At 39.9% G+C, this 25,363-nt stretch overlaps 1 protein-coding gene across 7 annotated transcripts in view; it reads right to left on the reverse strand.

Moving 5' to 3' along the window:
- The window catches only part of pard3bb (par-3 family cell polarity regulator beta b), a 227,837-nt gene that overhangs the window by 126,292 nt on the left and 76,182 nt on the right, over nucleotides 1-25,363 (reverse strand). For all 7 annotated transcript variants that reach the window (XM_067603150.1, XM_067603151.1, XM_067603155.1 and 4 more), the window contains 6 exons: nucleotides 20,291-20,374; nucleotides 18,722-18,847; nucleotides 14,711-14,969; nucleotides 13,069-13,177; nucleotides 11,607-11,746; nucleotides 11,289-11,417 (listed from right to left, as the gene is read on the reverse strand). In XM_067603150.1, coding sequence (XP_067459251.1) covers nucleotides 11,289-11,417; nucleotides 11,607-11,746; nucleotides 13,069-13,177; nucleotides 14,711-14,969; nucleotides 18,722-18,847; nucleotides 20,291-20,374 — 847 coding nt within the window. The remainder of the gene's footprint in view (nucleotides 1-11,288; nucleotides 11,418-11,606; nucleotides 11,747-13,068; nucleotides 13,178-14,710; nucleotides 14,970-18,721; nucleotides 18,848-20,290; nucleotides 20,375-25,363) is intronic.

Here is a 25,363-nt window from a genome sequence, read left to right on the forward strand (position 1 = left end):
AAGCCATTTGGACTGTCTGCTTCTTTCTTCATCTCTCGGCTAAGCAACATCAATAAAATGACCTGTGCATTTTCAAGAGGTAATTGGAGAATGTGTCAAACACAGAGAGCCAGAGAGAGAAAAATAGTGAGAGTGAAGTGAGTATAGAGAGGAAAGCATATAAACCAGAAAAAGAAACAAGAAGCAACAAGAGACTGTTCAGACAGAAATGACTATCATAATCCAAGAATGATGGTGGAAAAACAACATATTATCAACAGAGAAGTATGGCAGTAACGACTGCATCTGAGAGAAAGTTAACAGGAAAAACATTGGAAACAAAGGAAGCGAGTGGATCCCGCCAAATAAAAGTGTGTTAGAAGCTAGTGATTGCTCAGCGGGAGAGGTAACACTGTTGCACATATGGATTATACTTTTTTGAAATATAATGCAAGTAAACGTCCAAAAACACTTTTTCCATTCCAAATACTGAACAACCTCAGATAAACTGTTATTTCTGAAAGATTCGTTTTTAGAGAGACAAGAAACTTTTCTGTGGATCAGATGAGAAAAATAATTGAGTAGTCTGTAGCACAGCATGAAGTCCAAAACAGGAGCTTTGCAGGAGAAATTATATTATCTTATCTAATAACACAACTGATGTCGACAGTGATGTGTCATATTTAAACAATGTCCCCAGATAGATGTTCAAAGTAGACAATTAGTCATAAAGCAGATACTGCTCGGAGACGATTTGTGAACATTCAATACAAACTTAAAAAAGAAATTGTATTCATATGAAATCTGTGCATATCAACCACTGTGAGGTTAATGTATTAGTGAGGCATTTTGGGGAATATGCTTGTTTGTTTTCTTGCCAAGAGTTAGATGAGGAGATTGATACCACTTTCATGTTTGTATGCTAAATGTGAAGCTACAGCCAGCAGCCTGTTAGCATAGCTTAGCATAGCATAAAGACTGGTATGACAGGGGAAACAGCTACATTATAGCCTGGCTCTGTCTGAAGGTAGTAAAAACTTACCAGCTGCCCTAAAGCTTACCAATTAACATGATATATCTGGGTTGTTTTGCCGATTTTGTGAACAGAATGAGGCTAGCTGTTTGCTCCCACTTCCAGTCTTTGTGCTAGGCTAAGCTAACTAGCTGCTAAATATTTACCTCACGGATATGAGAGTCATATCGATCTCCTCATCTAACTTTTAGCCAGAAAGCGAGTGCGTGTATTTCACAAAAAAAATATCCAACTATTCCTTTAAGCTTTGGTTAAGGTATGGTGTGGTGTAGTGTAGGGGGTCATGATTTAAAAGGCATTCAAATATGCACTGGATGTCAAGGTTGTACTGAAAATTTGTTCAATGTGACCCTAAGACGACTGCACTGCACTGGACACAGAGATGTTTCCAAATGACCAGTTGATACTGGACATCATATCTGAAGTGTTTTCAAATAAAACATTTCAGACAGAGACAAAGCAAGTTTGTAGCATGAATAACTGTGTCTGTGAATGCATTTACATGTCATTTACATGGTTGACTTCTTGTGTCTGTGTACATGTTTATCTACATTACTGAGAGTATGTGTGTGTCAGAAATAAGAAAATGAAAAACAAAAAATAAGAATGAGTGTACAGTATGTGCTCATGGTAGAAAGTCTATGTCTGAGTGCCTGTCAAGCTTTAGTCTACATGTGGCTGTCTATGTACATGCATGACTTCAGTCTTACTCTTTATGAGCATGCCTGTGTATGTGTGTGTTTGTGTGTTTGCGTGGGTCAGCAGTGTCAGGTTTAAACAGTGTTTGTCTGTGGGGATTGTAGGTTTAACAACGTTAAGCCGACACAAAGTCCTCTACTCTGCAGAAAACTGTTTTCCCTGCTGCAAAAACTGCCCCCCCATCAGACTAACTGTCCAGACATGATAGGAAGCCCCACAACCTTGGAAAGAACTTCAAAAACACCCAGAAGAGAAATATTAGCTACTTTCTGCGCATAATTACGTTGAGAATTTATTAGACTCTGACATTCTGTAAGAGTGCTCGATTCATCAACTTTTCAGTTTTTTTTTCCACCGCCGATTCATTATTTATTTACCTGATTTAACTTCCCGTCTTCATTAATTAATGGTTTCTTTTTCTTGCACTCAGCACGGGACAGAACCAACGCCAGGATGAATTTAGAGACAGAGGACGGGTGTTGTTATAACTGTAGTAAAGTTTACACCAGCAGTTCTCAGCTTGAGGGTCAGGACAACCCACGGGTCATGAGATGTTTGATAGAATCTGACAAAAATATGCAAATGTATGTAAAGTTGTTTATCTGGGTGATGAATTCAATTTCCTTGTAAAACAATGAATAAGCACAGCCTCCGGGCTTCCTCCAATAATTTACCAGACAAACAAGCACGAGGAAAGAAAAACAAAATCATCATTTGGTGTCAAACCTGACTGTTCCGTCGGTTTTTACATCCAAGTGCTTAGAGAAAGAACTCGCTTCCATTTCGTGGCTTAACTCAAAAAAAAAAAAAAAAACCACAAAATTAAACAAGGCCTCCCTTTTTCATTAACTGGAATTGCTTTAAAACACACGCATGCACACACAGAAGTGGACATGAGCACAAACAAATTGCCGATGCACACTGCAATTTCTTGGAACGTTATTATTATTTCAGCCTCATTGCTATGATAGGTGGTTATATCTGTGTGTGATACTAAAATAATAAACAGTGGTGTGTGTCCACGTGTGTGTTTTTTTTCTGTTTATTGCTATGAAAAAAAAAAAGTGTTTGTATCTTTGCCAAATGAACTCTATCAAATCCATCCGGTTATAGAAAAAAGCTGTTTGCATAGATGAACCTCCTCATGCTGGTCGTTTAACATTTAAATGGGTTGCCACAATGATCGATCAACGGGACGATGCGCTATTAACAAGACGGCTCAGTGTCTGTCGGTGTGTGTGTGTGTGTGTGTGGGATGTGTGTTGTTTTATTAAACCGCACTAGAAATGTGTGTGAGAGAAATATGAAAAGACACACTATATTAAAATGAGCTTGAGCAGTCAACTATACACACGCACATACATAAAGAAAAATGTCCTTAACACACCCCCAAAAGGTCAGATGAACTATGAGTCAGAGGGAGAAATAGAGAAAGATGAATAAAGATGAAAATGAGGGAGAAGAAAAGAGTCTTGATTTTAGTTGTGTAATATTAGGAGTACACTGCTTTAAACTGTACGTGTATTTGTGTATGAGTGCACGTGTGTGAGGACACCTGCCTTCTACAACATGTTTTTTTTTTTTTTTTTTATTGAGAGCCTTCCAGATGCCCCTCAACCCAGCCATGCTGAGAAAATCTGTGTGTATATGCATGTGTTTGTGTGGAGAGTCCCATGCTGTGGAAATGACTGCCCAAGGATCCATCTTACAAGGCCAAACAACAGTCGCTGCTGTGTTTAAATGCGGCAGGAGGTGTGATAACGCACAAACACACACACACACACAAATGGCTGAGGTAAGGACTGCAGGGACAAAACCCGACATTATGGGCTATGCTTTTGACTTATAAAAAAATCACTGTCCATCACTGGCCCCCGTTGTCCAATCTCCCACCCCCCCCCTCTTCTCCCACTATCCCCTAATGGTCAGTGTAAAGGCTCTAGCTGGAGGACCGCAGACCACAATCTTGGTGTGACTGAATTGCTTTTACAACCATAGAGAGAAAGAAAGAAAGAGGATGAAAAGGCACGCACAAAAAACAGAGGGAAAGAAAGACAGAGGTGCAAACCACAGTGGTTTTTGAGGCTAACAGAAATGTCTGTGGATGAGAGAACTACAGGTGACCAGAGTTTGTATCTAGGGGATGGAAAGAGAAAAGGAATTGGTTGGCCCCCATTAATTTTTTCTTATATTACAGATTAAGTGTCTGTGAGGAAGCTGTACGGACAGATACAAATACAAAACAGTATGTCCTGACTCGTTGATGTTTCCAGTGATTTATATTATAACGAGTACAGCTCTAATACCATCAGGGTAATCTCCCTTGGAGCTGCATATTAGAGGTCAACACATGTGGGGTGGGGAGGCCTGCAGGTCCTGCGAAAAACCACAGCAGATGACGGCGGCGCAGGGTTCGCTTTCCGAGGCTACGGACGGTTATGGGTGGTCACGTTGTAATACGGGGTCACGGTGTGGGCCGGGCAACCTTCTGTTCAAGTGCAGAAGCTCGCCGCATGCGTACGGAATTGCTTCTTGGCACGTTTCTGAACCATATTTGTTGTCTTCTTCACAATGAAACCTTAGAAGGGGGATAGTTTATAGGAATTATTGGATAAAAATGTGATCGGGACTGGTGAGTGAGTGTGAGAGCAGTGGAAGAAAAGTTTGCTGGTCAAGTGGTTGCACTCAAAAAGCAGAAGAAGCGAGCATATACAGTCTAAACAAAGACAGGCTTGTCCAGACCTCTACTGGTCATAAAAAAAAAATCTATTTCTGTGTGTAATAATGATAGAGGAAGTGTTAAACCGTTAACAAATCTTGTGGACATTTGTACTTATAAATCTTATAAATCTGAAGGTGATGTTAATCTCATTTTTTTTTTGTTTTGTTTTGTAGGAAGAACATCTTGCCATGACAATACCCATGTAGATCCCCAGCGTCTTGGAAGCAAATCTGACATATATGTGTGTGTGTGTGTGTGTGTGTGACACTCATGTGCTGAGGGCTTTAAGACACAGCAGCGACTTTAGATGATAGGATGATGAAGGAGCTGATAAACCTTCAATAAACAGAAGAGAGAGACACAAGATGAGACGGAGAGCCAGAGAGAGACGAAGAAGAGAGACATTAGACCCTTCTCAGCTCCTCTCCACTGGGATGATGGCAGCTCCTGCAGAGACACCAAGCTGCCAGGGAGTTTGTGTGTGCACGTGTGTGTGTGCACGCATGTGTGTGTGTGTGTGCGTGTGTGTGTGTGTGTGTGAGTGTGTGTGAGTGTGCACAAACAGGTCTCTGAGGGTGTAACAGATGGGAGATCTACTGTAGTGATTCTGTGAGGTCACATTGGTGACGATACCAGTGAGATGTAACACACACGCACACACACGCACACACACCAGAAACAGACAACAGAATGCACAGAAGCACTCACACAAACACACACACACACACACTCCCTTTCTCTCTCTCTCACACACACACACACACACTGGCTGCAGCGGTGATGGATGAGGGATAATCAGAATGAGGAAACTGTTCAATAAAGTTGTTGTGTTTTGAATGTTCTCTGTCACCAGCTGCCAACTGTTTACTGATTTAATATGTCAGTGTGTGTGTGTGAGGAGCATCTGGCACTAAGGAGAATGCTTCCTGTTGTGGAAAAAAAAAGACACAGAACAGGAAAAGGACAGACAGATAGTCAGCAGCTCATCACATACTAGATAGCAGCCTGACGGTATCACACTTAAACCTTTCAAATCGATCCTTTGCATCAGTAGACAAAGTGTGTATGTGGATGGTTTATATTCAAATCCTCATATATTGTCTTAGGCTGTGCCATTTCATTTTTCATTGTTTGTGCTTTTGTGTTTAAGGTGAGGTCTATGATGGTGAATCCCACTAGACTTTGCCGATCCATAAGTCATGTTTTCTAACTTAAATCAACATCATCACACAAAAACACAGCTAAAAAAAAACTATATACAGCTGATGTTTATGTCACATAATCTTTGTATGCTGGATTCATTTAACAGTGGTGTTGTGATATTTACCAGAACACAGTTCCAAGATTAAGCTAGGTTTCTTTTTTTGGGTCCTGGTATAAACTATAAACAGCACCTTCTTCTCCTTTTTGCTGAATCATATGACAAGAGTTTATCCTTCTAATGTCTTAAAATAATTACAGGTGGGTAAAGGAAAATAAACAAGGGCACCCGTCAGTAATATGCAAGAATAATTCAAATCCATGGAAGAACAAGAGAAAGGGAGGGAGAGGGAGAACAGGAGGTGTGAAAGGTCTGGAAGCAGAAAAGAGCATCATTGTTTCAAACATTAGTTTCAAGGCACTAGCCAACTCTGCAGGCGTATGCTTGTTCTTGTGTGAATAAAATGACTTAAAATGTCTTTTTATGTTATATGTGTGAGTAATTGCGTGGCACAAAATGCCTTTACAGACAGCCAACACAGCAGGTGGATGTATATTTGTTATGTTGTGGAATGTTTATGAATAGGAATTGTATGTCAAAAAATAAGTGACTTTGTGTGTGTGTGTGTGTGTGTGTGTGTGTGTGTGTGTGTGTGTGTGTGTGTGTGTGTGTGTGTGTGTATAGAGGTGGTGTAATGTCTTTGTTCTACAGTGAGCACAGACATTAGCAAGCAACACCAGATGGTGGGCTAAAATGAGAGAACGGAAGAGGGGGAGGAGAAGAAAGACAAGATCCTTCCATCATTTCATCATCATCCTTCTTCTGTTTCCTCTCCATAAACACAAACAAGCTGGCATAAAACCTTCATTTCTGATCATAAAAAAATAGAAACTACATCCATATAACTGCTTAAAAGTCTTCTAGAACATGATATGAAAAACATGCTGAAGCTGTATGTGACTCTTATTTGTATAAAACAACAATGTTGTGTTGCAGGAAACTCATTAAAACATCCAAACAAAGCGAAAATAATCTTGGAGCTTATGACCTGTCAGAGGCGGTAGGGGCAGAGTTGTTCCTTGGTACTCAACAATCTTTTCACAATAAGATGATAATGATAAGAAAAGGCGGTCAGTGCAGTCTTCAGAAAAGATTGGGATTGGCTGAAGGTCAGGGTGGTAGCAAAATAAACTACAAAAACTTGAAATTAAGAAAAAATTATATAAAAAAATCATTACTGTCCATGATCAGTATTCATGAACCATCAAGGCTTTGATATTTATTTATCATCTTCATAAACAATGCCAAGGCAAAGGTCCTGTTTTAAAAGTGAGATATCTCACTGAGCATGTGAAGTTTGATTTAAAAGTAGATCTCTATTTTGGAGAGTTTGGTTAAGTGTTTTTACACAAATGAAAACCTTCAGTCTGGCAGACAATTTTAAACCTAAAAAAGCAAAAAGATCAAGTTTATAGATAGACCTCAACAGTACTCGCACACTGGCAGTTTGCTGCTGAATGCGAAGCAGCCGTGATGATGATGATCAGTACCTTCAAGTCTAAAACTGTGGTACTCAGCTGGAAAATTGGTGGATTGCCTCCTTCTGGCTGAGGGAGAGATGCAGCCCCAAATCATAGAGGAGTATTTTAGGATCTTGTTTACAAGTGAGAATGAGGGAAACCTTAATCTAAAATCGGAGACCGTCCAGTGAGAGGTTGTCAACAGAAATGGCAGTAAAGTTGAGTGGAGGTTTGTGTGAATGCTGTTTCTGTGAAACAGACAACCTGGAGAATGTGCCAGCTAGTGAGGTGTGATCATACTACCAGGCATATGCTTGATTTCGAGGTGTGAAAATACGAAACACGGTGTGAAATTCATTGCTTGTTTGCACTCGATGCTTTGAAAGGACTTTATTTGTACTGTAAACCAAAAAAAGATGTGACCCGAAAACTATTACGAGCCAATCCAGACTTGGCAACAGCAGAGTACAGAGAATATCTCTGAACACGGTAAATGTGGCCACTTATGTGTTTTATGAACTTCTATCACAGTGACAGACTTACTAAAGATACATTTAAAAATTAGAGGCGAAAACTTCAACACTGAGGGTCAGTTTAAGGTTGCTTGACAATATTGCCTTCCAAAATAGCCAAAGTGATTGATATTACCTTTTTTGTTTGAGGAAGTGATACAGGTGGAGGGGAAATGTCTGGAAGACACATTAGTGCTGTTAGGTCACTGCTAGGTTTCTTGAAAACATGGGTGGGTTTGTCTGTGGATCAGACACTGGACACTAGCCAACGCAACCCTCAACAGGATAAACTGACCTCCCTTAACTCGGTTACTCTCCCCACCCTGTTCTGTCCTCAACACATTATTGTACACCCATTTTTTAATATTGTCCAGCGTTTATTCTTTAATGTTAACCATATCTAAGAAATGGGTTTTCATGAAAGGAGAGAAATTAGAAAGAAAAGTTACAGTTTCAGGTGTTTCATTGCTCAATACAAAATGTTCAAACGTACAAATATCAACAATACCCACACTAATCACGGCACACCCTCAACAGCTGGTAATGGATGACTACCACTGCCCTGAAATCCCCCCTTCCACACATACACTTATTGCACTACACTTTAACAAGTGTAAAACTTTAATTAATGAGTGTTTTTTCACAGCTTCACTGTGCAGAACTGCAATTGCACTTGCTCTAGAAAGCTGTTGTGACTGTTAAACAACATCAGCTGTTAATTAGACAGAGGTGAATTCAACTGGGCCCTACTGTCTGTCAGGAAGAGAGGATGAGGGCAAGAGACAGTCACTCAGAGACAGAAAGAGAGAGGCTGACACGAAAAGTCTGTTGATTTAAATACTGTACAAACTCACTCAAGATATCCCTTTCAAGCGAAAAGTGAATTTTAGCAGTGGTGTGAATGAGTTGGTACAATAATTAATTTCATCTCTACTTATCAAAAACCATCAAAGGGTGAATTCCTTGTTCTGTGTCCTGTTTGCAGGTTCACATCTTCCTCAGTCTTTACATCATAATGCTCAAAATCCACCCACCCACACCCACACACACACACACACACACACACACACACACACACCATCTACCTAGATTGATATATTCAAGCTGAGCTCAGCTCGCCTATGAGAAACTGCAGCTCACCCATGTAATTAATCAGTTCTCACACTAAACTGTAATGCAGAGTCAATCCATCAACTTTTCAAACTCGTTCTTTTATTCAGGGTCATGGGGCTGGAGCCTCATCAGTCTGCCTTTTGTCCAATACATCTCATCACCACATCAGTCCCATTTTGCCCAGATGAAATTTGCATTCTCATTAATTTATTTTCAGCAACAACTGCAGAAACTCTAACTCTCACATTAAAAAGGGTGTATTGGTAGATCTCCAACACCTCCTTATGGGCAACATCACTTTTGTTTTTTTTTTTCCTTTTGTTTTGTCAATGATGAAAAACTAACCTCATGAAAAATGACAGAATAGAGAAAAAGAGAACCAAGGACGATATGTGTCTGCATAAACAGCACTGAGCCAAACATCACTGTCCGTCAAAATAAATCATTATTTTAAATATAACAGAACGTGAGTATTCAGCCTTTGAAACTGATATAAGCATGCAAAGGCTTGGCACATATGTACACACCTTTACCTACACACACACACACACACACACACACACACACACACACACACACACACACACACACACACCAGCAGCGTCCTTGAGTCATCCGCTGGTTTGAGTTGCGCACCCCCCCCTTCCACCAAGACAGCAAAAACTAAGAGAACAATACTTTACCTATGGGAGATATTTTGCTGTAGATTGTATGCAGAAGGACAATACACTGGCATTTGGTATGAATAATACTAGACCAATGGGAGGTCCGTTTCCACTTTCCTGACCGAGTGAGTGATATTTTTGTCCAGTTACCATGTGGTCAGATTGAATGCCTGCTAGCTCAAAATTGAGGTAAAGTTGTCAAAAGATACAATTTACAAAAAAATGCAACCTAAAAGAGGCATCGGGATAAATTGAATGATGCGGTTTTTCCCCAGTTTACAACAACTTTCCATCTGGGAGCTGTAAAACATCATGATTCATTCCTCCAAGGAACTGGATACCCAGGGAGCTTTCGAGCATAGTTTGCTGTGTGACAGTATGGTGGGAGAGAAGTACCAGTAGAAATTCTCAGTGAACACATGTAACAAGATGATGAGTGGAGGTATTCGGCAACACTTATAAAACTCAAAAAAAGGGCGTCCTTGGTCATCACACAAAGAAAACTGCCTTAAAGATCAGACATATGCGTGCATGTAGAAAAACTCTGAACTGGATATAACACTCACAAATGATCCAGAATGTTAACACATGTACACACTCCAACACATTGGTCCCTTTCCTGTCTGCAGAAACAGAATTTCCTATGGGGCTCAAGGTCGCATGCACATGTGTGTGTGTGGAACTTCCTGGCAGCCGCTGAGGAAACATCAGTCGATAAGAGCGGAAAAAGACGGAAAGAAAGAAAAGAGACACTAAAGGCAACATAAAAGGCGAATACAATATAGCGACAGATGGAAAAAATGAACCAAAGACAAAAGTGATGGGTGGAGGGGAGACAAAAGCAAATTGACCTAAATAAAAATCAGTGGTCTTATAACATTCTGAGAAAGTACAGTAAGACTCCTTGTTATTCCCTTTGTGTCAGCAGGGATGCATGTGTGCTGCAAAACAACTGACACTTCAAAGTTGTGGGGAAAAGTGAGAGTCATCGCCGACACAGCAGCTATAATTGAAATGACAGTGATGAAACAGAACATTATGTGGCAGAACCTCAGTCGAAAGGATGGGGGAAGAGGTACAGATTTATTGCTCAATGAATGTGAAAGCAGATAGAAAAGAAGAAAATATTACAATACGGAAAATCAGTTATTGTGTTATTGAAAAAAAAAAATAGCAACTGTTGAGTTGAGTTGAGAGAGTGTCTGAAAATGACAAGACATTTCGAAAAATATATTATTTTGAACCTACAGTTGGAAAACATTGGAAAAGAACTACAATTGACATCAGTACATGCACACTAGCTGATCATGCAGAGTCAGATTGAAGGAAAAAGCATGGAAAAATAGAACGAGAGTGAATTGAAGAGGTTTATTAATCAAAACAGTGTTGAAATTCAGCATGAAACAAAGTTGCAGGGAAAGACTGGCACAAAATATGAACAATATCAATAAAAAGCTTCACAATGGGCGCACACTGTATTACATGATTACTTGGCAAGTTTAAAAAGAGAAAATGATTATTATGAACAGGGAAGTGTATCATCTTTCAGATTTATTCAGAAAAGCCCTTATTGACATTGTGGTTAATGTTTATATAAAAAAAGAAGCCTTCCTATAGGCTTCTGAGCTGTGCATCATCCAGGCAAGCCTGTTGATTGGACCAAAAATTGCAAAGTTAGAGAGAACTGACGTATGAAAATAAAAACTGATGTCTTTCTGGCTACCTTGTTAGATAAATGAGTAAGAAACCACTATCCTTATAACTGCCGCTTGACCAGAAAATCTGATTTGATTGGCTGAGGGTGTAGAATGGTCTGAGAATAAGGCATTGTGATTGGTTCTTACCATTTCTCGGGGCAGGAACATGTCTTCCTGCCGCAGGACCACAAGACACACACTCTCTCCCTGCCGCGTGCTGCGTAGCATACACACCAATTCCTCCTGGCCCACACCTGTGATATCAACACCGTTGACCTGCACACACGCACAAAGTAAAAACACCACCAGTGTATCATCAGTATATTTCTTTCCTTGTCTTCTCCTTCTTTACTTCTGATGTTTCAATGCCTCATGTCTTTTATATCCTTATAAAATCCACTATGCAGAGTTAGAGTGAAGATTCAAGCAGATGTCCTTTGTTAAATGATTACATGAGTCCTGTACCTCTAGTATGCGGTCTCCAGACTGTAGGCGTCCATCTTTAACAGCAGCTCCACGTGGCAGAATGTTTTTGACTAGAATAGGACCGGGGCCATGAACCGAAGAGTCTCTGGTTACAACAGTAAAACCAAGACCTTCCGAACCTAGACATACATACACAGATGCACAAATACACACAAAATAAATGAGAATTGAGAGGTGAGTTACAGTATGCAAGTAAACGTAGCACTACTAGGCCTACATTGACAGACGAATATTCTGTATAGCTGTTTACTCCCTGCTTCTATATTTGTCTTTCACAGGCTAAAAATCCCCCAGTCATCCTCCCACACACAAACACACACACCTTAAACTACTCCTGAGAACTATAACACAGTGTCTTTGACTCAGCTACTGAGTACATACTGTATACGTGATAATTTAAAGCCTCAGGAGATCGTGTGTGTGTGTGTGTTGCTTTAAACCCTTTAGCTATAAATGCTGCTATAGTATCAGCAGGTGTGAAGGTTTCAAAAAGGGTTCAGGTGTGGGGCAGAGAGGAGGAGAAGGGACTGAGGAAGAGAAGAGGTAAACGAGGCGTGAGTGTAACACAGCGGAAATGAGGAGTGAATGTTCTGGAAAGAGAAGTGAGGAAGATTAAAATACTAATCAGTGAAAAACATGTGCGCACACACACACACACATATATACACACACGTGTATGAAAGCACTCATGAACATGAATGCATGCACACAAAAAGACCACACACAGACACAGAGACCAGTTGTGTGTTTTATAGACCTCATTTAGTCTGGTCTCTTTAGCAGAGCCAAGTCAGCAGTTTGGTCCAGTATGAATTCATATCAGCAGAAATGAACAGATCAATAAAAACTTAATAGACCACGAAGAGAGGGAATCAGGAAAATGGAGAGAGGAAGGGTGAGAGGAAGGAGAGTCAGCCAGAGAACAGAGAATGAAAGCTGTAAAGAAACATGCTGAGTGAAAAGCACAAGAAATAAAGTGAGTCATACATTCAGAAAATGAGAAATAAAGAGGGTTAATAATGTACACTCTAAAAATAAGGGAGTGAATGTGAAAGAAAAATTGAACTAATATATATAAAAATAAAAAAGAGCAGATTACTTCTTTTTATGCTGATCTGATACACATAATGTCCACACACCACACCAATTTTAAGTATTAGCATTATGGTAAGACATTATCGACACCATATAGATAATCCATATTGCTACAAAATGGTCAAAATAACATGTATATTTATTTTATTTATTTATTTAATATGTAAATGTTTAAAAAGGGAACAAAGTGAAACCAAAGGACAAAAATTAAGAAGCTACTTAAAAGATGAAACACAAGTTTCCAATTGTCAGTGAACACATCAACTCGCACACACAGAACAGTGCTGATCCAAAATCTGGACTCTGTGCGAGTGAGGCTCTGTTGTGTAAGCCAGGTGTTCCTCACCTTTCTTTAGGTCAATCCTCAATCTTCGTCCTCCTCGCTTATTTGTCACCAAGCTGGAGAGGGCAGGACTTTTCTTAGGAAGAGGGCTCTCACTCCTCCCCTTGGGGGTCTATGTGGGGAATGTAGAGCATTTAAGTCATTCTTACAGCACTACATTTGAATTTGTCACATTCTTCTTGCAAAAAATTTCTTGAAGCTTTGTTTTAAATTGCTTGGTGAACTTTTAAATTGAACTCTCTTTTATTCATAAGACATTTACAAAATTATAGAGGTGGGTGAAGTAATAGCCTAGATACGAGTGACTCCTATGAGTCACCGTTGCCATCAACATCTTCAGCTTTGTTTACAGAATTGAAGATGTGGAGTATTTTCTGTTATTTTCATGTAACGAAGGGAAAAACAAAAAATCAGTCAAAAAGAACTATGAAATAACTTCTGGTTTAGTTGTTAGACTTCAAAGAGGCTACAGCAAAGTTGGATTTTCCAAATAAATCCACTGCACTGAAATTTTACTGCTAGGGTCTCGTGGTGCGAATCGCCTCCCAACAACAACAAACAAACTACTCTCTTGTTTTTGGACTACCGAAAGCAACGAAGAGAGCACAGATTAACTGACTTGTTCAAAATTAAAGCAGCCAGATACTCAAATAGGACTGGAATTTGTTTTTTGTAACACTTCAATGTCAAACACATTTCATGGAAAATGTAGAGGGAGTATCACATAAAGCCCACAAAGCTAAATGTGTATACTGCATGTAGGGAAACATCAGAAACGAGCAACAAATGTAGAGCCCTGCTGAAAGTTTATGAAACACTGCTCCAACGCCTGCATCACAACATCATTTATTTTTGTTTTGTTTTTTTTTTCAGTTGGGTGCCCAAAAGAAATGAATTCGATAATCAGCTGTTGCTAAGTAACTGTTGCCTCGGTGCCAGCTGTTTTTCAGATGTCAGCCATGTCACTATGGTTATGTTGACGACACAATTACATGCGTTTGAATAAGAAAGACTCACCAGTTCTTATGAAAGAAATTCATTGGATTGATAGAGCAATATTTTGGGTCAAATCCCTAAAATCATGTTTTTTTAATACCTTCAATTACAGTTCATGAACACCTCCAAGTTGTTGATGTCTGGGGAAGCGTTTAGGGCTTGTATGTTCTCCAGGAAAGTTCTCCAGTTTGTCCAAAGAGCTTTTGTTGATTTAGTTTCTGGTCAGACATCTCCACCTTTTCTATATTTCTTTAATAATACTTCATCTAACCATAAATAAATATGTTTTTATCCATTGATTCGTATATTTGCTTAGTCTTTTTTTTGTGGATTTCAGTTTTTAGATCGTATCAGTCTATATTGACTGACTGAAACCAGTGAATAATTGAATGTGAAAGTTTATTCTTGGCCTTGGAAATAGTAGTTTGATGAAAAATATTAATATCGAGGCCCATTTGCTAGCTTTTACCAGAGATTTTAACCACATCTTGTGGTTTTTCTCAGTGGGTAGTGGTACTGAGCGGTAATGATAACTGAGCGAACTCTATCCACTGAGGAAGACTGCAGAATGTCATTGAAAGCTCTAGTAAAAGTTCACAATGTCAAGACGTCCGCTGAAGTCAGGTTAACATAAAGCAGAGCAACTTACGCTCGCAGCAGCTTCTAGAGTGGCAGCGTCCTCTGCCAATCGCATGGCTGGATTCTCAGAAGGTTTAAACACGGGTTTGGCTTTGACAGGTGGAGGCGGTTCTTTGGTCTTGGTAATTCGGGGGCTGCCGTCAGGGCCGCCGCTGCTGTTAACCAGGTGCCCTATCAGACTCTTCTCGTAGCGTTCTCTGTTGGAGGAGGGAACTACTTCCAAACGGACAACTGATGAGCGCATCGCCTGACGAAACACTTCCTGGGCTCTGGGAGGGTGAAGGAGAGAGAGAGCGCGAGAAGGAAAAGATACAGAGGAGGGGTGGGTGATTGGTGAAGGAGAGGAAGAAAGGGAAAAAGAGAGATAAAGTTTTGCTCAACAAGTGGGTAAAGTATGGCTGCTGTATGTAGGACACGAGTATCATTTATTACACTAATTATGCCATTAATCACAATTATGTACAGTATGATGTTACCAATCTCTGTAACAAGCAAAGTAATTATGAAAGCATATATAACTCAATTAAGAAAAAAAGATTTAATAAAAGATTCACGATATAAACCAGATTATAAATGACAAATTAAAAGGGTTCCAATTAATTGCTAATTATCTAAATGGAGCCTTCGATTTTCAGAAAATTGTAATTCATAGGCTCGTATGTTAGGCTCATATACGTATGTTAACCTCTTACCAGGCACCCCATTTTTTTTGTGCACAAGCCTGAAAATGATATATTCAAAATAAGAAGGTTACTGTTCTTCAACCCTTTTGATTGTAGTCATGACCCTGGTCTCATTAAAACGTAAATCTTTAAATTTTACAACCAAAAAGTCAGAATGAGTATAAGTGATCCTGAAAATAAGCTAAAGTGGGACAGTGTTGCCTAACAGGTTAACTAAATGGATTTCAAATGATTGTCAACTGATGAGTAGCGCTGCAAGTAAGTATTTTAAATCCTGAATGACAACTGCTTATCAGAAGTTACTTGTACCCAATGTGAGATCTTAAATGTCAACAAACCCATTTAATTATACAACAACAGAAACATAGAAAAGCAGAATATCGAGAACCTGGAACACAGTTGACTAGTTTATGTACCCAGATTCATTAAAACGTAGTACTGTTGTCATACTGATAGTGCTGTGTAATACTGGGATGTATATCATTATTTGTCAGCTGTATTTCATTATTATCCAAACTGCATTATATGTAAACTGTATATATCCATCTCTATTTTTCCCTTCTTGTCATTGGTTACTTCTGGTGGGTCACTGTGCCTGTTGCTGTTGTTTTTAACCTTATTGAGCTTGAAGATAAACTGAAGGGAAGCAACAACAGGAGACATAACACAGACATGACACCTGTACAGCAGACCATTATTATCACATGATGTATAAAAGAGAGGATTTTGCAGAGAATTATTTTTTATCAGATTATGCTAAGCAAGTTAGAGGGACCGTTGCGTCAGGAGCCATAGGTACGTACCATCATTCATCTCAGATAACCAACAGGGAAAATCAAGTTTATTTAAATTTTATTAGGTTACAATCCTATTGTTTTCCGCCTACATTATTATTAGATGCATAATGATCATAATATTTCCGTAGCTAGAGACTATGTTTAGAAAGTCATTGATGAAGGATATACATCCTTTAATACAATACATATCCAATAATAATACGTTAGACTTATGGACGTAAATCTGGTGATACAATGGCGTTGTGGGGAAGTTTCCATCTATATCAACCAATCACCAGTGGAAATCAACTTTGCTTAAAATATTTTATGTATTCTTGTACACTTCAATGGCACTTAGCTGTACAAAATAATATTGTGTCTTGGGTGTTTGGTTTTTACTTAACGCATCACACAAGTAATTAGATGGATGATGGTCAAAATTACTAATTTGTGGAAATGTAAGTATTAAAAATTGTAGCTCTGCTTTCTTGGCTCCATAGCACACTGAGGGACACATTAAAATATTATTTTGCATATAAATCCAAGGCCAACTTCTGTGAATGGTGTATTGTAAAAATGGTTTGGACAGGGTCTAAGTGTGTGTGTGTTTTTGGGGGGGGGAGGGGGGGGGTGGTCATTTCTTCTTATTCTTCTAAGACAGAATTTTGCATATTAATACCATTAAACACACTAGGCAGTCTAAGCAAATGCTTGTGTCACACCTTACTGAATGACACTTGTATAGATTTTCATTGTATTAAAACCTCAATGCAGTACAATGAAACAGCATGTGAAATTTGTGTGTGTTCATGTGTGTGTATGCGGACTATTGTGCACAGATGACATCATTATTCTGATTGGACAAGGTGTGGAGGCACATTTGTGTAAGAGATATTCTAATCAAGCAAGCTTCCTAAATACAGCTGTCACGTTGGGACAAATGTGGTGTGTGTGTGTGTGTGTGTGTGTGTGTGTGTGTGCTTGGACAGGGCACTCATAGGGATCAGTGGACTTGTAAATGGCCTACTTACACATATTACATATCTCAATTCACTTGCCATGACAGAACAATACTGACAAGTGTGTGTACGTGTATTTGTGTGTGTGTGTGTGTGTGTGTGTGTGTGTGTGTGTGTCACAGATCACACTCACACCTGTCACCGTGTACAAATGGTCTGTCTATATCACATACAAGATTAAAGACTAGTTAGTTTCATTGATATTGAAATCTGTCTGTGTTTAGATGTGTAGGGATATTTGTTTTAAGTTGAGTGTGTATGGGTGAAAAACTGTGTGTGTGTGTGTGTGTGTGTGTGTGTGTGTGTATTGTGTTGGTAAGAGAGTGCACACTGGACTATACACCTGTCTTTGAACAATAGTTGCCACCCCCTCCGGATATAATCCATTTACCTACAGTACAGCATAAAATACCTCACATATAATCTTATTACCACACTGAACACTGGACAAGGACTATTGTGTAGACTGTATAGACATTGTAATGTGCTGTAATCATTAAAACATCCACATCGGTCCTTGTAATCTGAGGCAATCGTTTTTACAGGTGGGTCTTTTGTCATTTTAATGCTCTGTAATCATGTTACATCCCCAAATACTCCAATGTTACTTCTTTTGAGGTGTTTCAATGACACAGCGAGCGAACTCTGCCGAGAAACATCTGGTGTCAAATGAATCTTGAACAAATTTTTCCTGAGAGGAATGAGCAGACACAAAGGCCAGCTCTAACAGACACGCACCCACACTGATAATTTAGGATGCACCGCTCTCCAAACATCTGCCAAGTGTCTTTTTGGTGTTGTCTGTGATGGCAGTACAACAGTGATATAAGCCCTCTGACAATGGAAAAGGGAAACAAGACACACGGAGAGACGGCAGGGGAAATAGGAAGAAAAGAGAGGCAGGTCTGACTTCAAGAGGTTTTATATGTGAAATGCATCTACCCACACCTCCTTTAGAGCTTGTTTTTACTTCTTCTTATACTGATAATGTTACATTTTCTATAACTGTATATTTAGAGGGGGAAATTGCAAAACTACAAATTACAAAAAAATAGATTTTGGCCATGTTTTAAGATGCTGATCTACAAAAAAAAAAGGACATTTCCTACATGGGTAGACATCATTTGAGGTAAGTGAGAAAATGTTGTTTTTGTAATTTGGGTGAACCTGCCCTTTAAATAATTAGGACCCAGTTTTCTTCAATACCCTAAAATCATAGAAAAAAAGATAAAATACAATATAATACATATATTTAGATATAATTATATCATTTGAGCATGCAAAATAAACCCATCTATGGTCTTGTTTTTTGACCATAAAGATCGACTGTATATATATTTATTTGAACTGACACTAGGGTGATTTGTCACTATCTATACATCAATATTTTTTAAAACCATGTTGTAATGTTTTATATTGGAACTGGTGTAGAGGTAGCTACATTTATTTTGTTCTCTGTTATCCTCTGGACATGCTATTTAACTCATCTCAGAGGCCTTTTTGATCTCCTAGGCCCAACACATACAAACCGTGTCGCACTCACTGGCTAAAGGTCTTGTCCATGAGGTCGTTGTTGTTGATCTTGACGATGCACTCGTCCTCCTGGAACAATCCCTCCTTCCTTGAGCGACTCTCCTCCTCCACTCCACGGATGTACAGACCAAGAGGCCTGTCAGGAGAGTGAGCGCAGAGAGAAAGGGAGGTTATATACTGCATAAATCGTTGGGCATGTTTACATCACGTTGACATTGCACCCATGTATGCATACACAAGCACGTTCTTGTGTATGATGGGGCGTATAGCGTACTTAGACATGGCTACTGTATGTCAGATATGTATGGGAGCACAATGGCCACAGGTTGACTCTGGTACACTGGTAGGATAGACTGAAAGGTAGAAAGACGAGGCAGATGGAAAAACAAATCCTTCGCCTTTGATTTTATTGTTAAAAAAGAGGGTCGGGACAGAGCTACAGGGGACTGTTGGTTCCACAAACACCTCCCTTACCTGTTAGATCAGGAGGAGGATGAAGGAGAGATGAATGAATTAGACCTCAGCCACATTGTTTTGTAAATGAAAAAGTCTTCGCCCACTGATATCCAAACACCCATCTCTTCCTATCTCTCTCCATATTGCTCTGATCGTTATTACAACCCACAAATGGTGAAGTGTGGTATTATGTGACCTGTGTGGCTAGCTACATGCCCAAAGGCACATTTGATTGGATGAACTTTTGTAAACGCCCCCATGCGCAGGATGACTCATCAAACACTTGAAACTGTTTTACAGGAAGAGAAAAGACAAGGGTTTTGATGTAAAAATACTCTGATGCTGATTTTTTTGACATATATTTGGCAAATGACAAGAGATAAATGAACAATGAACACAGGAACACAAGATTAAAACTAGGAAAACGGGGCCTTTAAGAGGTGAAAGGGTGATGGTAAATGGTGGAAAGGGATGGAGGAAGTCTTCAGGAAAGACAGAGGAGAGGGCAGCGAAAAAAAGAGAAAGCGAGGGCAAAGAGAACAGAGAGAGAGAGAGCGAGGAATCTAAGAAGGAGATTGGCAGGGTCAGGTGAGTCATGAGAACAGCCATAAAAACTCATCCTGCTTTCCTTTAGGAAATCCCCGTCCACTGTCTGACTGTCCCACACCCAAATAAAAGCCCTGCATAGCTGTGCAATTTTTTTCATTTTCTTCTTATTTTTTTTCCCATATTGTGTGTCAGTGTGTGTGTGTGTGTGCGTGTTGTTGCTAGGTTTGTGTATCGCATTGCCTAGGGTTTCAGACCCTTCCTTACAAGTGCAGAACAGGATTAGCAGAATATAACTCCTATAGCTACGCGCTGTATCTGCTAAACAGACCAGGCTTTTTTAAGGTTAAAGGACAGAATTAGAGCGAGTGAGTAAGTGATTGCGTGGCACTAAATTCCTTTACAGGCAGCCAACGCAGCAGGTGGATGTATACGTGTTATGTTGTGGAATGTTTATGGATAGGATTGTATGTCAAGGAATAAGTGCTTGTGTATGTGTGTGTGTGTGTGTGTGTGTGTGTGTGTGTGTGTGTGTGTGTGTGTGTGTGTGTGTGTGGCTGCAGGAAGCACAACTTACCGTCCACTGAGGGATGAGCTGTAGGGAACCACATGGATTCCCAGGGGACTGTCCTCTCCCAGGATCTCCACTATTCTGGTCAGGCTACACACACACATACACACACACACACACACACACACACACACACACACACACACACCAGAAATCACACCAATGGGAGAAAAATAAGATATTTGCTATTAGTATACTAAAATACAATGCAGGTTCACGTTCTGAAATAAAGGGCATCTTTGATTTAGCAGAACCAATGAATGAGACAGAGGTGTGTGTGTGTGTGTGTGTGTGTGTGTGTGTGCACACTTGTGTGTGTGTGTGTGTGTATGTGTGTGTGTGTGAGACAGAGGGGGTTTTGAGCAAGAAACTGATACCGGTACAGTATTTTACAGTATATACAGTGCATGTATTAGGAAGCATGTCAGAGGACACCTGTGAATTGAATCAGACTTAAGCGATCACTGCATGAGTAGTTTGTGAAGTTTTGATACTTTGTGTTGTTAAGGTTTGTGGAATTGAACCACATTAACTGTATACAATTCCTGATAGCAAGAGCGAGCTGTGTGCCAACTATAAAGACATGGATGAATGAAATTGGAAACCTGCCAATGTTGAACAAGAGGAGTGAATATAAAATAGGCTCATTCTGTTGTCATTATGCAAAATGTTGATCCTATGATGTAGACAAATCACAGCAGACTACTGATGAATATTGTGCAATATTTTAAATTTAGCTACTAAGAAGATGAGTTATTGATTTTTAAACAAGAGTAGAGGCACTTTCATCTGGACCAAAGTCTTCCTTTTAGTTTCAGGCCCTGCACTGCCTTTTTTATTAATGTACCAGGAGCTGTAAACATGAAGTTATACAGACTGACAGGTAACTCATTAGTTGGACACTTTTGGTAACTGTCATCCTGCATCATCAGTGCTACAGGCAGCCATGTGGAAAAATCAAATTGTATTGACCGACAGTGAGTCATGTAGCACTTTAATATTTCTTATATTTATGTTCTCTGGTGTCAGAAAGACCTCACGAATAAATAACGGATAATGAGCATTATTAGTATTATTGGACTGCAAATCAGCCGCATGTTATAACGACAAACAAGTTTAGACAGGAGCGTCTTAGATAACGATATTAAGGGGGGATTACTGTGGGATTGCAATGTCACACACTGTTTAATGGAATTCATGCACTACAAAAGTACATGGACTATGATACAAGCACAATGTACCACTGTTTTAACAGCTTTTACTTGTCTGATTGATCATCGCATACATGTTACTATGGTTACCAAATGATTTGCATAAATATATACATAGCATATTAAGATTATTTAGTATCGCTTCCTGATAAGTTCTCAATCAGCAGATGGATATAATAAGAGTTCATCTTTTGAAATCAGGCTAAAATCACAACACAAAATACTGCGGATGGTCGACCACAGAGTCAACTTCGAACCAGACCCACCTTTTCAAGTGGTCTCAGTCCAGTTGAAAGCTTTCACACCAGCCCGAACAACTGTACTAGACTGTAAAACGCACCAGAATTTGTTTTCACCAAACAAAACAGGTCAAGTTTGAAGTCTAAGGCGATGGTAGCAGCTCTGTGAGGATGCACTCAGACACACCCGAATACCTTTTTTTGGGCTTCGAAGCTTCAGCAGCAATTATTTGAATTTATTCAAAGCCTTGTTGGCCACCTTCCACTTGTCCCCTTAGAGGGAAGGGTCACTGCAAGTCAATGCGAAGTTGTTCTGAGTGATCACCTTTATCCTATGATGAAACATTACTATCCTGATGGGAGTGGTCTCTTCCAGGATGACAATGCCCCAATTCACAGGGCACGAGGGGTCATTGAATGGTTTGATGAGTATGAAAATGATGTGAATCATATGCTATGGCCTTCGCAGTCACCAGATCTCAACCCAACTGAACACCTATAGGAGATTTTGGATTGATTTGGTGTTGGACACCACCATCTCTCCACCACCTTCATCAAAACACCAAATGAGGGAATATCTTTTGCAATATATATATGTCTGAATATTTGAATCCTGATCTTGCCCTTTAGATACCATGGCAACGAACCAAGCTTCGAAGGATTCGGTGCAGCCCTATCTGTGACACAAGCTAAAATTACCATGACGACACACAATACAGAAGAGCAACATCTGATCAATCATTCCTCATACACACACATGTACAGAAAATAAAACATGATCTCAAGAGAAACTGAAGAAGTAGGCAGAGAAAGACCAAAAAAAACACAGTAACAGAACTGTAGACCAGGTCTCGCACACAAACACGCATGGTGGCACAAAAATACAAACACATACAGACACCAGAGTCAAAGCCGTCTTGAAAATGTGTCTCCTGGGGAAAACTTTTGAAAACTACTATTGACACATCACTTTCCGTGGATGCATTCGCTGTGCTAAAAATACTTTTTTTTGTCAAGTACTTAATCCACGTCTGCGAACCCGGTCCTTAGAGGAGGGAATGCCGACTCTCTATTCAAAATCAACAAAACTACAGACTGCTATGTGAGTGCGCATTTGTGTTTGTCAGAACTTATTTGTGCCATTCATCTCCATGGGTTTCTTCCTCTATTTCAATCTCTCAATGTCTGTGTCTGGTTTGTATTATTCTAAGTGTGAGTCTGCTTTACATTCTGTCTGTGTTTAAATTTGTGTGCATGTTGAAGCCTTTGTTTGTTTGATTAGTTTATCTATCAGAGCACAGCCATTAATCCTCCCCTGACCTTCTCTCTGCTCCCTGTGTGTGTGTGTTTTTTCTAAGTGAGTTCGTCTGAACTTAGTTTTGTGCTCTTTAGTTACACCCTCTCCTCTCTCTCTGTCTCTAATGCCGTCTGCTCGTTTTGTCTCCCTCTCTCTCTCTCTCTCTAGACCATCCATCCATCCCTAAACCTCCGTGAACTGATAATAGTACAGATGCTGATAAACTCCAGAGAGGGTGGTTGATGATGATGGGTGGCACAGGGGAGAGATATAAAATGCAAAAACAAGTTCTCTCTCCCTCCCTTTGTTTGTCTCTCTCCCACATACACACACACACACACACACACAAACAAAGCCGGTGCTGCCTCATCGCCACTCAGCAAATTTAAGTTAATCCAGGCAATAAGAAACAAGGGACTTCAAGAGAGGGGAAGCGAGAGGGAAGATGGAAGAGGAAGAGTGAAGGGGTAGGAAGGCGAGGATGGAGAGAGAAGAGAAAGAGGGAGTTTAGAGAGGGAAGGAAAAAAGAATGGCGGCAGTGGGGAGGTAAAAAACAGAGTTAAGGGAAAACCAAGGCTAAAATTTCTCCTGATTCCATATTACATATACATATTATAAGCAGGTTTTGAGTATCTACCATTACCACTGGAAAAGTGACTGAAAGTGTCCTCAAAACAGTCAGTATACAAACTAAAAAGCACTTAATTACTGAGTGTGATCCTGATGTATACTATACTTTTACAATGCATTATATTATGCAAACAAATTAATTGTGGATGGTGGTGAAAAAGCTCAAGGAGCACCTCAGACAACCAACAATTTCGCTTTTTGTTGGTAAAGTTTAACTGGCACTGGAGTTTTAAAGTCACAGTTCGATTAGCATCCGTTGACGCAGTAACGCAGACACTGTGCAAGTCATGGTGACGCCTGCCTGAGCCTTACCGGTCTATCTATGAGCCCTCGCACATGTTCATGAGCTTTGAGTAATGACCGGAAGATTGCAGATACAGACGGGACTAAATTAGTTCCCGTCGCAGGAAGGCCGGGCTCACCCTTAGAGATAGAGGGTGAGGAACTCAGACATCTGGAAGGAGCTTGAAGTAGAACTACTGTTCTTTCGCACTGAAAGGAGTCATCTGAGGTGGTTCGGGCAACTGATTAGGATGCCTCCTGGCCAACTCCCTGTGGAGGGGTTCCTGACCAATTCAACAGAGAGGAGACCACAGGGCAGATCCTGAATACACCGGAGGGATATAGGCTGTCTAGCCTGGGAACGCCCCAAGAAAAGCTAGGAGTAGCTAGGGAGAAGGACGTAAGGGCTAACTTGCTTAGTTTGCAGCCACCGTAACCCAGACAACCATTTTTTTTTTGGTTTTTTTTGGCAAATCCACCTTGTAGATGTTAAGACTAGAAACTAGAAATACCGCCTCACGGTTGCATGCCTCCGCCAACCAGTCAAGTTGCAGTTTACATCCATGTCTGTCTAAACCCATATAATATTTGTAATGAAGACTTTGAAGGAATTTAATAAAAGGCATTGTATTTTCCTTGTATGTGTTCATGTTTGGACAGTAAAGTTGATTCTGATAGAACAATAAGTTGCAACCATGACAGTAGACAAAGCTTCAGATATAGCTAGATGACCGCACACTAAGATGACTTAGTGTCACCAATTCAATATCTCACCAAATGTGAAATATGGTCACAATCTCCCCTTCTGTTCCTGAGTTATGGTGTTGAATACTGGCCAGAAAAATGTTTTCACAGATCATTATGATGTCACAGTGAAGTTGACCTTTGACCTTTTGGATATAAAATGTCATCACTTCATCATTTGATCCTATTAGACATTTGTGTGAAACTTTGTCATAATTAGAGCATGAATTCTTGAGTTATGGCCAAAAACATGTTGTGTCACAGTGACCTTCACCTTTGACCACCAAATTTTTATCAGTTCATCCTTGAGTCCAAGCGGATGTTTGTACCAGATGTAATGAAATTCCCTCCAGGTGTTCCTGAGATATCACGTTCACGAGAATGGGACAGACGTGACGTCACAGTGACCTTGACCTTTGACCACCAAAATCTAATCAGTTCATCCAGGAGTCCAAGTGGACGTTTGTGCAAAATTTGAAGTAATTCCCCGTTGCATTCATGAGAATGGGACGGATGGACAGACAACCGGAAAACATAACGCCTCTGTCCACAACTGTCACCAGCACGGAGGCATAAAAATCCCACCCTATGGTTGCAGATGATCACCAAAGTCAAGAGGATTCATCCTCTAGAGACCCTGAATTTTTCTACCACATTTCATGGCGATTCATCCAAC

The sequence above is a fragment of the Thunnus thynnus genome, chromosome 11 (assembly GCF_963924715.1).
Source record: "Thunnus thynnus chromosome 11, fThuThy2.1, whole genome shotgun sequence".
NCBI classification, from domain to species: Eukaryota; Metazoa; Chordata; class Actinopteri; order Scombriformes; family Scombridae; genus Thunnus; species Thunnus thynnus.